This window comes from Cricetulus griseus, chromosome 4 (assembly GCF_003668045.3).
Source record: "Cricetulus griseus strain 17A/GY chromosome 4, alternate assembly CriGri-PICRH-1.0, whole genome shotgun sequence".
NCBI classification, from domain to species: domain Eukaryota; kingdom Metazoa; phylum Chordata; class Mammalia; order Rodentia; family Cricetidae; genus Cricetulus; species Cricetulus griseus.
In genome coordinates this window covers 179,470,884-179,486,936 of record NC_048597.1, presented here as the reverse complement: position 1 = coordinate 179,486,936, position 16,053 = coordinate 179,470,884, and the positions used below count along the sequence as shown (strand labels likewise).

Genomic DNA, 16,053 nt, shown 5'->3' with positions numbered 1-16,053 from the left:
ATCTTCACAATACTCCCAATCCTCCTTACAGGAAACCGAATATTAAGAATGCCACCAAAATGAGCATGAACAACTACAGAGGACATTGTGACAGGCTCCCCTGTCACTGTTGAGTGAACGGTTTCAGAAAGATCTTCAGATTCACAGTGGTAGAGACAGATGGAATTCAAGTGTTTTCACACCCATGGTTTAGTGACAGGCCAGTTAAACAAATGACAGGCAGCCTGTCCACACGAAGGATGTCCTTTCAAACACACTTCTGGTGTGTAGTTAGTGCTTCAAGGCAGAAACTGAAATTACCAAGATGTGCTCCCTTGATCCATGGTAAGACATGCAGCAGCCAACATTCCAGTAGGCACTGAGACTGTCAAGTTTCACAAGCTATGCAAGAAAAATGAAAGTGGTCAGGCAAAGCACCCTGAAATTGTACATCTGCATTCAACAACTGCCCTCATGCTCACTGAAATTCTGAACTCTCAGAGGAAAGAAAATATGCAAAAATGAAAAGGGGCAATTACATAGGACTGTTTTAAGTTTAGCATTTGTTAAACTGCATTTCTGGGAACACATTTTCAGAAGATTCACATTCAGTCAATTATCGAATAGTGAGAATTGAGCATGTAACAGATTGTTTTGCTAGATAGGAAAACACAAGCTTCCTCCAACAGTTATCAATGACTGCCCTGTGTTGGGGGTAGGGGGGTGGGAAAGGGGCCTGTGGTTAAGAAGGCAGGGAAAGATACAGACTGCCTGATATCACTGCTGGGGAACCACCATGCTTAGGAGCTATGTCAAGCACTCAGAAGTCCTGTAGTCACACACAGAGCACACCCTGCTCAGTTATGCTGGGGGTGGAGCTTGACCAGTTCTCTTGCCTGACCACAAACCACTCTTTCTACATCTAATACCTCAATTCCCTAGTCTTTCATAAAATACCATTTGGGGATGCTGCTTGTATCCAAATCCTTCACTTGATGCATGAAGAACCTAACCTTCAGCATAGATACGTGATCACAGAAAGTCATATGGCAAAAGCCTAATCCAAACCAGATCTTAGACTTTTGCCACCTCTGACTCACCTTTATTAACAAACTATAAAGACAAAGTAAGTACTTTAAATCTAAGGCATTTAGGTCTCACTTAGTCACTCACATTGAACATAATTTTCCCTAATAACCTAACTTTGCCAAGGAATACATCAACCCTGTTAAAATACCACTAACACCCAACACGTTTTATATGTTTCTGCCCTGCCATCTGGCTGTTAAACACTCAATCGGTATGAAATATCTAAGTCTGTCAAAGGTAACAAGTAGTATTTTAGAATTCAGAAATAGGATATTTAACAAACTGATTAAGACAGCCAATTTAAAACATAATATCTACTCTTTTAAATGCAAGAGTGGTCACATGTAGATTGCTCAGAATCCTAATTGGCTAAAATTTAGAAGCAAACAACATTAATTCCAGAAATACATTATATGTCTTTAAGATTATACCACAATGAGAGGAACTGTCTGGGATGCCAGAGATTGCATACACAATATTGCCTGGCATGCCGCTTGCTAGTTTTATCATAAACACAAACGTAGTCAGGTTTGCTCTACATACCAGCATTTTATATGGCCAAAAGCAATTACTAAGAAGTGGATTACTAGACTTCAATGTGCTACTTGTACCTATTCCCATCCTCTCCCAAAGTTTTTGAGGGCTTACATGTGTTACTTTTGATCCATCCTTAAAATGTACTTAAGGACACTTTTGCAGAGTTTGCGTTAAAATAACTAACTGATGACACTTTGGGGGCAAAATGAAACCAGATACCTCTCCAAGCTGCCTCCAGTAGCTGGACTCTGATGCTGCTGCTCTGCCCTGCCATCTGGCTGAACAGTTATTTCAACACTTAAAGACCTTATCTACATGTGTGTAAAAATTGATCCTCAGAAACCAGGTGTTGGTGGTGAACACCTTTAATCCCAGCACTCGGGAGGCAGAGGCTGGAAGATCTCTGTGAGTTCGAGAGATCTACAAGAGCTAGTTCAGGACAGCCTCCACAGCCACAGAGAAACCCTGTCTCAAAAAACCAAAAAAAAAAAAAAAGAAAAAAAATTGATCCCCAGTAAGAAATATAATACCTTATATATAATTTTTTCTGCTTCATTTAGAATGCATGGAGTCCAGTGCTCATTTGTAGTCTAAGAAGAAAAGAAGGTCAACTCTTACAAAACAGTGCATGACATCTAACACTCTAGTATCTGTAAGCAATAACCAAGTAATTTAGGAAGAAAAGGGGCCAGCCAGATGGCTCAGTAGATAAAAGCAATGGCCACCAAGCATAACAACTTGAACTCAACACCAGGACCCACATGGTAAAAGGGGACAACAGAATCCTACAAGTTGTCCTCTGACTTCCACATACATGTTGTGGTACACACATGGCCCCCCTCATACACACACACACACACACACACACACACACACACACACACACACACACACACACATACACACACACACACACAGATACTTTGGCTACTCTCTGGAAACCCTGCAAAATAATACCAAGTATGAGGTCAGAACACTACACAGTTATCTGCTCCTTCCCCACATGTGCAAGATACAGCATTCATTTCTTCTAAATGGTTTAACATTTGTTATGTGGGAACATTTTTTAAAAATCAAAACAATTACTAAATATAAAAGTATCACTGAAAATGGTGAACTTGTAGAAAATGTACAGTAAGAGAATTCTTCAGCAACATAAAAGCTCTTTGAAGCAACAATGTGCCTTAGGCTACTCAGTTGATTTCAGAATATTAATACTTCACAGATCCCACAGACATTTTAAATAACCCAACATTACCAATAGACTAAATTCTCCCAGCGTGACACCAAAGGAAAGTGGCCTTTCTGGATCAGTGACCTACCAAAGAAGAAAGGGGACATTAAAATATGAGGTGGTGGAACAGCATCTCCCCAATATGTGGTCAGTCCGGAACACACGTACATATGAACAACAACAAATGAATTCAGAGGCAGTTTTTATTTTTGTGTAACTAAAAATAATGATTTAAAAAGAAAAGGTCATCAATTTGAAACAAAGGAGTTGGAGGGGTGGGAGGGAGGGGTGGAAATTATGTAAATAGTATTTGTGTATGCAATTCTCAAAAAATAAAAAATTTAAATAAAACGTAAAATTAATAATAAAAATAATAAATACCAGGTATTTATTATTTATTAATAGGTCTAGGAGGAAGGCACACAGCTGAAGGGACTTGGGAAGGAGGGAGGGACTCATGGACACGGCCATGAGTCCACAGGAGCATTATAACAGCTCCTATGCCACTAACGGAGCATTTTCTCAGAACTCTGGTTTCCTACAACTAAGAAGCTCCACAGCTATGACCGACAGACTCTCGAATGTATCACAGTGTTCTTCACAGACAGGTACAAGAAGGCATTACAGACGACAACTTCACCACTAAATAACTGCTCCAACACCTCAAATTTCCATCTTTGAAACATGAACTATCTTTTGCTTCCCTTGATGCTTCAAAACTGCCTGGAAAGGGAAAAGCCCTAGGTTTTGTGCTTTGCTGGGGTTGTTTTACTTTTCTTGTGACGGAATCTTGCTTTGCAGTCCAACATGGTCTTGAACTTTCAATCTGAAGCCACCAGGCTTCGCAATCTTAGTACATAATTTCCCAAGTCTACTTACCCCAAACCTCCCAATGATAAACTGCTTTTCTGTCTCTGAGATGTGATATGTGATATTTATAGACAGTGTTTAGCCTGTGCATGATGTCATTGCCTGAGACTGCCAGAAGCTGTTTGAAAGCCATAGACAACAGTATGCTTGTGATAGAGGCATGAACTACTAGAAAAGGAATTGAAAATGTTGTTCTAGGTCATCTAAATGGAACTCCACAGTCTTGTCACACAGACCCTTCCCAAACAAGAAATATATGTGCATGCTCTGGGGTAGCTGGAGAGCACAAACAGCTTCCTGAGTTTTATTTGCAATAAACACAAATAAATATTCAATTTATATAAATATATAATGGAGTCATGCGTGGTGGTGCACACCTGCAATCCCCGTACTCAGGAGAAGGAGGCAAGCAGCCATGCTCAGCTACATATAAAGTTTGATGACAGTTAGAGCCACATGAGGCCTCATCTCAAAAAAAAAGAAAAGTGTACGTGTGTATATGGGTCTGTGTGTGTATGTCTGTGTCTCTGTGTGAGATGGTGGAAAGAGGGAAGGAGAGTGATAGAGGGAAAGAAATGATTTATTCATCTTTTGATAATTACTCCAAAATAACTTACAGATATTTCAGAAGGAACTCTGATACAGTCCAACTCTACATTGCTAAAAGACTGCCTGTAATTCCCCAATACACATTTCTTACATCACTTATTTCTCATATGTTTCTAGATAAAATAAGGCAACTACCCTGAAAGACAAGTGATATAAGAACTGTTCACACATTTAAACTTTCTTCCTTTTAGGTTATTTTACTATATTTTGTCATAGGTGGATGCTGCCACAGATACCACTCTAGATATGATTGAGTGGACTCCTATGTTGTCTCTGTACATTTCTTATTAAACAGAAAGATGTCACATGACTTCCTAATTGTAGTTTCAATGGTGAGAAGCTTAAATAGGTTCAAACTGAGGTTCTCATTCAGTACTATGTCACTAGGATATACAGAGTACAATGTGATGTTTCCATAACTGGATTTACTGTGGAGGACTGGAACCTGGGTAATTCACCTCATACATTGATTATTCCCTATTTCTCATAACCATCAGTTGACTATGCATCTGACTTTCTAGATACCAGATATAAATACCTATATATAGTACTATATGCAGTATTTTCTCTGTATATCTAGCTTATTTCTCTTAATTCCAATCACCAGCTCCAGCCATGTTGCTATGAACGGCAGAATGGCCTGTTCTCAGGCCAAAAAGTACTTCACTGTGGAAAGGTTCAATATTTTTGTTATCTGTTCATTTGCCTACTGCATTTCAGCTGTTCCTACATCTAGGCTATTGTGAACAACACTGCAGATGTCTCATCAAGATGTTTCACTCAAGTTATTTGGCTTATATATCCAGAAATAGGCTGTTGATCTAATTTTAGGTTTTGGGGGGAAAGCACTCTAGATTTTAAAACTAGTGATATCATTTACATTTGTACCCTCAAATATAGAAACACTCCCATTTCTCCACAGCTTTAACAGTAACTCTTTCACTTCCATACTACACGGAGCACAACTTTTCCCTGTTTACTATAACCAAGAACATTTAAGTTGTTATCAAAGTTCACTTTAATTCCGCCAGAAAACCAAAGATAAAGTGAGTAGTAGAGTATCTTGTTTTGTTTTGTTTCCCTCAATCTACAAATGCATCTTATTAAATAGTGTTACACAGAGAACCCAGGACAGGGAACTAAAACCCTGTCTATCAGGATGCTACCAACCTAGTCAAAACATAAGATAAATTAACAAGAGAATCCTACTTGACTTACATCAAGACTGGCTTCAAAGCCACTGTGGTTGCTCATGAGCAGTTCGTGCCCACTCTTGGGATAGGTTAGAGGCTGTAACTACACTGACCAGTGGCCCTGTCTGCTGGCTGCCATTACCAACAGTCACTCCATCACCTTTCAGAACTAATTGTTTTGACAATATAAAAATGAAATTCGTTTCTAAAGTTATATCATAACATGTCCAACAAAATCCACATAAACCACAGAGAACAGACACATGGTTTTACACTATATTTATGTGTGGAAAGCCCAGCTAACACAGCCCAGTAGAAAGGTAAAACACTGGTGTATTTACAGGAGTAGCTATCTTAAATTTAAATTGGGTTCAAATAATATGCATACACAACATCATAAAACACATTTAATGACCAACTTAAAATATTGAAATCACTTACGTCATCTTCATATTTAATGTGAATGTCTGTGATTTTCACTTGAACATTTTTTATTACTTGAGTAGCCAGTTTTTCCAAAAATGTATCTTTTTTTGCTTCTTTGGGCTTATCTATGAAAAGAGAAAAATGGGAGCTCAAGACTTGCAGCTCTTACACACCGCATGACCGACGGTCAAGGAGCACTACTGGCACTACGCAACAGAAATTACAACGTATTCTAGGGTCCTTTCTTAGGTTTGTTTTAGAGCCTGATATACAGTTCCAACTTAAAATTCAGTTTTATATTTAAACTCTACTCTAACATTCATTTTTACCTTCCAAGACAGAAATCAAGGTGTATAAACAGCACAGGGAGAGAACTGTGTGTACCTACCTTTGGAGCGATCAAGACCTTTAAAACGTTTCTTAAAATGTTTTTTGTGCTTTTTACGCTTACGTCCTTCTCAGTGGAAGCATTTTAGTGAGAAAAGGATAAAAGTCAAGTTAGCAGACAAGAGGACAGAAAAGAAAATAAGAGAATTCTTCTTGACATCAAAGCTCAGCATCACTTACCTCTGTCTACACTGACTGATCTACTACAACATAAACACAAACTCACAAGCTTCCTTCCTAGATCAACATCCTTTAATCTAGAGAATAACTTGGCAAGCACAGTTATACAAAACATGGATAAGATATATCCATTCCCAATGGGTTTTTAATATGTATAACTACACATTTACAGTGTCACTTTAAATTCAATGTCACCAAAATATTGGAAATGTAATAATGATGATACCAAACCTTCAGGGAAAGGTTTGGAGCAATGTGTGGCAGGGACATGGGAATACAAATGGGATGAATGGGATGAGTGCTGACGGCCTCTCTAGGGAAATACCCTTCACAAGCAGACCTGCTTAGGCATGGTTTATAGCTCAAGAAAGTATGAGAGCACAGGGCATAAAATGCATACTAAATAGTACACTCAACTAGCAGTCATTCCTTTACATTGCATCCTTCTTTATTCGGCATTTTCACATTAACCAACACCTTTCTGACCCAGCCTGTGAATGTTCTACTCAACAGGCAGCCAGGCATCAGCTGTGACCTGAACTCCCCGAGGATATTATCCAGCCTCTACACCCATCCTCACCTTCTGCTAAAGGACCTTCTGCATTGCTTCTGCATCTAAAATACTACTTGAGCCCATCAGTCCCCTGTTCATAATCATTTAAAGGCTCTCTGCAGCCTGTCAAATAAAATCAAATGTGTCTGCATGACATGGGCCTAATCTCTGTTACTGCTGCCAGTCATGCATGCACAGGAAACTGCAGAAAGGTCCATTGTAATTGAATGAAGTTGTAACTGGGATGTTAATTGTATGAAAGATACATAATGTCAATGTCTACTGCCTCCCTACACACCATTCTGTAAACAGGCTGCCATCCTCAAACTTTTTCCTGAGTAAACTTCTAGGTGCTGCTGTCCAATACTCCTACCCTATGACTCACTGACTGTGTGAAGCTTTGCATAGCTCCTCTGAGCAGCCCAAGGGCCTGTACCTTACACAAAATTCTAGTAATCATAATCAGTGAGGGCATCATATCTGAAGTGTTTGCCTGATTGTTTTGCCAGTGAGCAAGAGGTTCCTATTTAGCAAGAGGCTTCCAAGGACAGAGATTCATATCTAAGCAAAACGTACGTAATATTTGTCTGTTCAAATGAATTAAAACATCTACACATAAACATTACTACAAACTTTAAAAATTAATTGGAGATATATATGTAGTTACAAATTATTTTGCTTTGCTGATATTTGCAAACTGTTCTACCACAAAATTAAGACATGAACTTGGGTTACAGAAATAAACTGTTTCCAGAGGAAAGCACCTGCACACGTAACAGAAGCTAGACAGCACAGACACCAGCGTTTCCTAACACAGTCACAGTTCCTGATTCCACTCCACAAATCAAACATACAGAAAGACTGAGTTCTCAAGAACACCATTTGGGAAAAAGTAAGAAAGCCAGTGCTGATCAGAAACTACTCCACTCAGCTGGAATCCCCAGATAGGAGACGTTATGACTCTAGCTTCGCAGGTGGTCTAGCCCCTGTTCTATCTTTAATGTCAGCATGTGGGGCACCACATCAGTCCTCCTGAAATCATTTGAAATCTACAAGAGGACTACATAGTGACAAAAGTTCCTAATTAATCTAATAAAAAATAAATTTATGATTCTCAAGTACTCTAAAACAGTTCTCAAAACTTTGGTCTTGGGACTCTTTAATTCACATTTAAAGCATAAGCAACATGAAGGGATTTTAAGTAACATAGGCTATAATTATTCATATTTATCATGTTGGAAATAAAAACAGAAACTATTTTCTTAATTCATTCAAAATAATATTAAACCATCACTTGATTACTTATAATCATGCACTATATGTATACATACATTGTATATGTATACATACACACACATTATGTATATATACATATATACATAATTTAAAGTCACAATGAAAAGAATCACAACATGATTTTTCATTTTGATGAATCCCCACAATATCTGGCTTAGTAGAAGATGGCTAGATTCATATATCTGCTTCTGCCTTCAATCTACTGAGATATGCTGTTCTGACTGAAATACATGATGAAAATATGACTTCAAAGCAGATATGCAACTGGAAAACAGAAGAATGTTTTCATGGTCACTTTGTATAATTACGGGGAATGCACTCAAGTTCAGTAAGTAGAGTTTCTTAATTATAGTTTTATAGTCAGCCAAATTACAATCAGTTGGCCAGCTCACACATCATGTGGGCCTTTCACACACCCATGACTCATCCATCAGTCACTGGTTATATGAAAATCATGATGCAATGAGCGAAGCAAGGCCCTCGGGTTCAGTCCTGTTGCTGTTTAACACAAGAGGTACTTTTGCTGGAATCACCACCAGCCTCATGGGAAAATCCGGCCATCCTGGGTAGCTGTCAAGTTCAAGGTGGCAAACAAGGAGTTCTTAAAATTCTATTGTTTCCTTAAAAGCCACTCATATATGCCGGTTCACTTTTACTTTGTTTTGTGATGTAGCTACACACTCAAACTTGAATGACGACCATCTGTCAGTCTTTCAAGTAAAAACAAACCTTGCTCTTAAGAAGCAACTTTGGCTAACAACTCCCACGTCTACACAAACTATCACCCTTAAGAATCAACCTACTTCAGCATTCAGAAATGCTTCACACACACTTTCTCTTGCGTCCAACAAAACTTAAGAGACCTGCTCAAAAAACTGTTGGTTAAAATTAAAATTCTATCTTATCAAAAACAAACTTTAAGAAATGCTGGCACATTTTATTTTCTTTAGCTTTTGTAATGAGTACACAGTAGCAAAGAACACAATGACCAGTGAGTGATACATACACTGAAGTGTCCTGCCTTGAATCAGGCCATGGCAGCCACTGAGTTTACAAGCCATTGCTTATACACCTGCACACAAACGTCAACTCCGTGAAAAACTGAATGTTTTGATATCATTATGAAAATAGCTAGCTCTGCCTTTCTGAGAATTGCTGCTTTTAAGTTAAAAAAAAAAAAAAAGTGGCGTGAGATAAGGGACGAATATGCACTCGGAAATTGAAAGGGCAAACTATCATAAAGTACACATTAGCTCCTAGCTAAGGGAATGAAGCCATCAGCAAATGAACTCTTCTCACTGCACCTCACTTTATCCATCATTGTTTTAAAATCTAAAAGATGAAAGGTTGGTTAAGGCTTCCTTCATTGTGACTTCCGCTGGCTTTTAACAAGGCCCAGTGGTTGTGTAAGGTATTAGGATGAGTCACCAACATTCACTTTTAACTTCAAGGTTGAGTCTTCCTAGAAAGACCAGAAAACACTGGCACCAGTGACAACAGAGAGCCAGCCAGCCCATTATAGCCTATGAAATTGCACAATGAGCCTTGAGATTCCCCCATGCCATCCTCTTTATTGAACAAAGTAACAAATTAGCAGTCAGCCATGGTTACTACCGTGGTAAATTTGTAGAAAGAGAAACTGTTCTCAGGATAATTTCACTTAATATGTGAGTCTGCCACGTAAATTCTCCCCACTGTCAAAATGAAAATATATATTAAAGAAGCTTCTATCTGCAGAAGAATTCTACATAGCACTCACTATAAAATGAGATGAAGACCCACTCGCCATTTAGCCAAAGCAAGTATAAAGTGTGATTAAATTAACATAAAGAACTCCTGAAGTGTTATAAAAATATAACATTGTATTTAAAATTTTTAAATTGTTACTATGTATCTGGTACAAACTCTAGTGTACACATGACTCCCTTCTAAATCCTACAGCAAACAGCCTTCAGTTTGCCTTTGTGGGGAGCTTCGGATTTCAACATACTATATGGGACAGCAGACTAGAGAAGATTACACAATCAGGGAGGACATAAAAAGAAACGCAGCCTTGAGGCTCTGAATGAAGATCACCCAAAAAAAAAAAAAATTTCCATCTTACTCTTGCAAATTTGAAAATCTCTGCTGTAAGCATGAGAAAGCACTCATGGGGAAGGACTACTACTGTACTAGAAAACTAAGGCCAAAGGGCAGTGCAACTGTCATAATCACTTGCAGATATGAGGGCTCTTGCCACAGGGGCTCTCTCCCAGCACTGGTGCTTACTGGCTGCTAGCCGAGGTCCAGGTTCCTTGAGAAATTCTGTCTCAAGGGATTAAGGCAGAGTGATAGAGTAGTGCCTGTCCTCCTCTGTGCTTGCTCACCCTCCAATACCAAGTTCACAGCATAGTTTGCCAGAAGGCACTCAAAGGCTCAATGAATGAGTGAATGGCTGCAGAAGGGAGGGAAGAGGAAGGGATGGCGAGGGTGTGAACATGAATTACATTTCCATATTTCTCAAAGGATGGCACACCATCAAATGGACTCCACAAACTGCTCAGGCACGGATAAGAACATCAATGTCATGAAGTTAAGTATAATTAACCATGCATACCCACCAGGCTTGACGTCCTTGTAAAGCAAGTTTTCCAAGCCATACATGAACTCCCCTGAGTGTGCACCTGCATCCCACGGCAGCAGTAACCGAAACACAGAGCATTATTATAATACCTTTAGTTTTGCATGGGAAATGTACCTAAACTTAACTGCAAAGACTCAGAAACCACATGACAGGACAAGTAAAGAGTCAGTGACAGTAAAAGCACCCACTCCTAAGGAAACATTCCCAGTGACATCAGGTCCATTCTCTTGACATACAAACCTTATTTTCATATTAAAACAAAAACTATTCATCATGAAAGTCATAACAATCAAATAGGTAGAGGCAGGTAAACAGCAGTGACGGCTCAGATCTCACTGTAATTTTCAGTTTCAAACACAACACAAATCTGCTATCTGGATTCTCTTCATGCCTGTCATTTTGCCCATTTTCATTAAGTCCCTATGATATGTACCATTAGTTTTAAAATCAGATGAGAAAAATCTCATCTTACTTTAGTGTATGACGTGTTCCTTCCTGCACCCTTTAGCCACTCAAGTCAACTGTGGCTAGACAGCACCCTCTCCCATTTCCTCCCAAATGAAGCACAGACCAGACTTAAAGGTAAAAAACTTATGAACTCCCAACTCCTCCACTGGCTAAAGGTTAAAGTTCACTTTTGCACTGGGTAACTGTTAAGTCAGTTAGTTCATAGAAAGCACTTTGATGGGTGTCTGGTAAATAATAAATACTCGATAAATGCCTGTTCGTTTATCCAACACACACACACACACACACACACACACAGAGAGAGAGAGAGAGAGAGAGAGAGAGAGAGAGAGAGAGAGAGAGAGAAGAAACAATTCAAAAAGAAAACTCCAAGAAAAAAAGGTAATGACAAGGCATACATTATGAGGACCAAAACAAGGATTAAAGCAGCTGGAAAAGGCCTGAAAAACCACCAATTCATATGTGGAAAACTTAGTGTGTTAAACAAGGAATGAAAGGAAGTATTTAGGAGCCAGAAAAACAAGGCTTCTGGAAGGAAGTATAATCACAGTCTATCACTAGATCTTTATACGGCACATTTACCTTATCACAGTGAGTAACTGGCCAGAAGTCATGACCTATCCAGATTTTGAGAAGATGCAGAGGGCATCGCTCTTTGGCTCATGTCAACAGAAGACAGGGAGGGTGAAAAGAAACAACAAGATGCAAACTCCTTGATGACCATAACAAGAAGTCTAAGGTAATGACACACATCAGTGAACCAAAAATAATGACAGTGCTGATATCCTAAAACATAAACTGATCTTTAAGAAGACAGTGTGAAGGACAGCAAAGAGTGCACAGGGGCTGCCACCTGTCATCCTAAGTGTCATGTGGAACCATTTGATTTTTAAGTGTATGTATACAGGACCTTGAAAATTAGCATTTCAAATATGGACGTTAAAATTAGCATTTCAAATATGGACGTTAACATATGGGAATCCGTGTATGATTGCCTTCCCAAGTACAGAAAGCCACTCCAAAGAAACGAAAGAAGAAAAAGAGTTATTTTTACATCTAAGCAAATGCTCTAAAAGTGAAATAAAAAAAAAAACTCAGTTTTTGTTCCAAACAATGGTAGCAGTATTTTAAGAAGTTACATGTTTTAGAGTGTGTCAACATGAGGATTATATCTTCGCTCTTATTATCTGCCCACAAAGCCCAGAGCATCCGCTCTCCTTATCTCCCCGAGTTACTACACAGGCAATGGTGCCATGGTGTTTAAAGTGGACAAAGACTAGGAAGTTAAGTCTGAGTCAAACGTGATAACTAAGTAATAACTATTAATTAATATTGTAAAATGTGAAGCATTTAAAGGCTTTGTTTATCATTCACATGAAAAGCATCATAAGAAGATGATATCCATGGAAACTAGGAAGTAATATTTACAACATAGTCAAAATGATTAAATGGATTTCTTCAGTTACAGGAAACCAATCTCTCAGCATATTTCTCAATTACTAAATTCAACTATTTTATACTCAGAACCAGTAATATGAAAACATGAATTTAAAAACTGAATTTCACTTTCTGAATTTTATGTTTTTAATATTATATTTTTATTACATGTATTTATGTGTGAACAACTTGCAGGAGTCAGTTCTCTCCTTCCACCATGTGGGTCTATGGAATCAAACTCAGGTTGTCAGGGTTGGTGGCAAGTGCCTTTACCCCCGAGCCATCTTTCCAGGCCCCACTTTCTGAACTCTAAACATATTTCAACAAATCCTAAAATTTATCACCCAAGAGGCTGTCATGCTTGTATTACATATTGTCAAGACTTAACAGACTTACTCATACAAGACCAGCTCCACATATGTTCACCCTCTATAGAGAAACCATGAGTCTCCAACAGGCCCAAACATGTCAGCTCAGAGCTACACACTAAATACCTAGCAGCCAAAATCTTGTAAGCACAAAGGACAAAATGTATCCCAATTAAACCGTCCACGATGAAAACAGATCATTTCACACCTTTCTGACAGATACTTTCTGGAAATACTAAATTACTTTTTAAGCAATTACAATAGTCCTTCCAAAAACAGAATTGGAGATTTCACAAATCCAACATATTAATTATATGTGTGATTATAAATGTGTAATTATGTATCAGTATACCTAAATATGCCATTATGCATAGATGGATATATGTGGGGGGGTTATATGTGCACATGTGCATGTGGGGGGGCATGCACCCACAGATGTGAATTAAGAAAATATACTTACTCTGAAAATTCTATAGAAAGAAATGAAATCCTAGCACTCTGCAAGTACCACTTCTCATTTTTATTGAACTATTATTGCATACACTAATGAATCAAAAATGATTTTTAAAAAGCCTACTGGACTGCCCTCAGAAAACCTCACATGCTTTATTTTGCACAAAGAAGGAACACAAATAAAGAAAGCTTTTCCTAAAGATGCAGATATTTAAGTTTCAATGGAAAGATAACATTCTAAAATGTGAAAGGGAAAAGGGAAAAACTATTTAGGTTTTCAATCATTTTCTTCCATTATGGTAGCCTCTGTATTATGACTGACTTTAGTAACATCTAGTAGAGAATCAACATTTCTGCATAAGAAAAACATAATTCAGAAAAACAGGGGTTTAGGGTCAGTGACCAGGAACCTTCAGCAGCAGATACTGCTGTTGCGACTGTCTGAGGAAGGTCTCCACTGTTGCCCACACTACTGGGCCATGGGGTCTCCCACATCACTCTCCAGAATAGTTACAGCTAAGCAAGCACACTCAGCTCAAGAAATCATTTTAAAATAGAGTTCCCACTGATTCATGCTACCAGGGCCACAGAAAGAGTCCTCCCTTATGTGTAACTGTAAATTCAGGTAATATTTTTAAGTCAATATGAGCCTTATCTTATTCTGTTTTGTTTGGAAAAAAAGAAAGAAATTTTGTACATAGAGCAAAACAATAAAAACTCAAAAATATTTGCCATATGTTACCAGAGACTATCAGCGGTCAACACTGAAACCCGTATACACACCACCAAATGACGGGAAAATGAAGTGAAATGCTAACTTACACCTCAGTCAGTAACAAGGATATGACTTGATTTTAAAGAGATAAAAAACAAGCTGGAATCATCACACTAGAGACTAACAATGCTTTTCATTTCATTCTGTCCTGGCTCTAGAAATCAAAGTCAAAATCAAAATGTGACGTAATTGCCAAATTTATCTTAGATAAAAAGAGGAATTTTTGAGGGTGTTAAAATGTTCAGATCTGAAGAGATTTGTTTTGGAAATCATTTATTTCGTGAAGGGATGGGGTAATAGGACCACAGCAGCAACACCTTGCTGCATCTGTACTGTGAGAGCTTACCCTTGGCATCTTATAAAAAAACATAGGTTAAAATGAATGCAACATATAAAATACACACATCTCAATGTTATTCAAAGCACAGCTGTCTTCAGGAACACAGAATAAAGCAGTCACCAGACAAAAGCAAGCAGTCCTCAATGTTGCTCAATGAAGTATCTATAAGCAGTATTTTAAGATTTGGAAAGAAGGTTCATTCTTTGGAACTGGGCTTAAGAAAGCCTTTGAAAGCCGAATGGTGATGGTGCACACCTTTAATCCCAGCACTTGGCAGACAGAGACAGGCGGATCTCTGTGAGTTCAAGGCCAGCCTGGTCTACAGAGCAAGTTCCAGGACAGCAGAGCTGCATAGAGAAACACTGTCTTGACCAAAACAAACTAACAAAAAAAAACAAAAATAAAGAAAGAAAGAAAGAAAGAAAGAAAGAAAGAAAGAAAGAAAGAAAGAAAGAAAGAAAGAAGGAGGTATGAAATGATAGTAAATATATCTCTAAAATATAGGTATGTCTAGGTATTTAAACTTATTATACCTTTCTCTGCTGCTTTTTTAAGGGCTTCTTCAATTCTGGAAAGCTCTCTCTGTTTAATATCCTGCAAGGATTTTTCTTCTTTCTCAGCATCATACTTAATACCTAAAAACATACAGTTAATTCTCACAAAAAGAAGTGAAATCAGCAAACAAATTGAAAACTTTAACCTCATTATACTCATAGGTTAACATTATTTTTGTAAGTCAGAAACACTTCTGCCAAGATTAACCTTATAAAAATTTACATTTTTACATAAAAATTACATTAAATTATTAAATAAAGATCATTTACACATAAATGATTCCTATTTATAAAGCATCACAAAGGCATCCAGGCAAGCCTGAAAGAAATTAGAAGCAGGAAGGTAGCTAAAAACAGAAGTGACTGAAAAGGCTGGATAGATAACTAAAAGAGAAAAGCAGAAGTCAGAAAATACTCGCTGCTACTGCCTGCATGGTAAAAATGTTAGTATCTATAAAAACAAGTAAGAGTGCTGGAGATATGACACAGTGGTTCAGAGCATTTATTGCTATTGCAGGGGACCCAAGTTCGGTTCCCAGCACCCATATCAGGCAGCTCACAACTCTAGTTCCAGAAGATCTGACACACTCTTCCAGCCTCCAGGGACACCTGCACACATGTGGTGAGCATAAACTCACACAGCTACATACAGATACAAATAAAGAAATGTTGAGTGTGATGG

The 16,053-nt window shown here is 38.2% G+C and overlaps 1 protein-coding gene across 2 annotated transcripts in view; it reads right to left on the bottom strand.

Moving 5' to 3' along the window:
- Positions 1-16,053, bottom strand: part of Vps13c (vacuolar protein sorting 13 homolog C) — a 164,516-nt gene that overhangs the window by 128,433 nt on the left and 20,030 nt on the right. For both annotated transcript variants that reach the window (XM_027411258.2, XM_035443791.1), the window contains exons 5-9: positions 15,351-15,452; positions 5,953-6,062; positions 2,864-2,923; positions 2,136-2,195; positions 301-381 (exon numbers count right to left, since the gene is read on the bottom strand). In XM_027411258.2, coding sequence (XP_027267059.1) covers positions 301-381; positions 2,136-2,195; positions 2,864-2,923; positions 5,953-6,062; positions 15,351-15,452 — 413 coding nt within the window. The remainder of the gene's footprint in view (positions 1-300; positions 382-2,135; positions 2,196-2,863; positions 2,924-5,952; positions 6,063-15,350; positions 15,453-16,053) is intronic.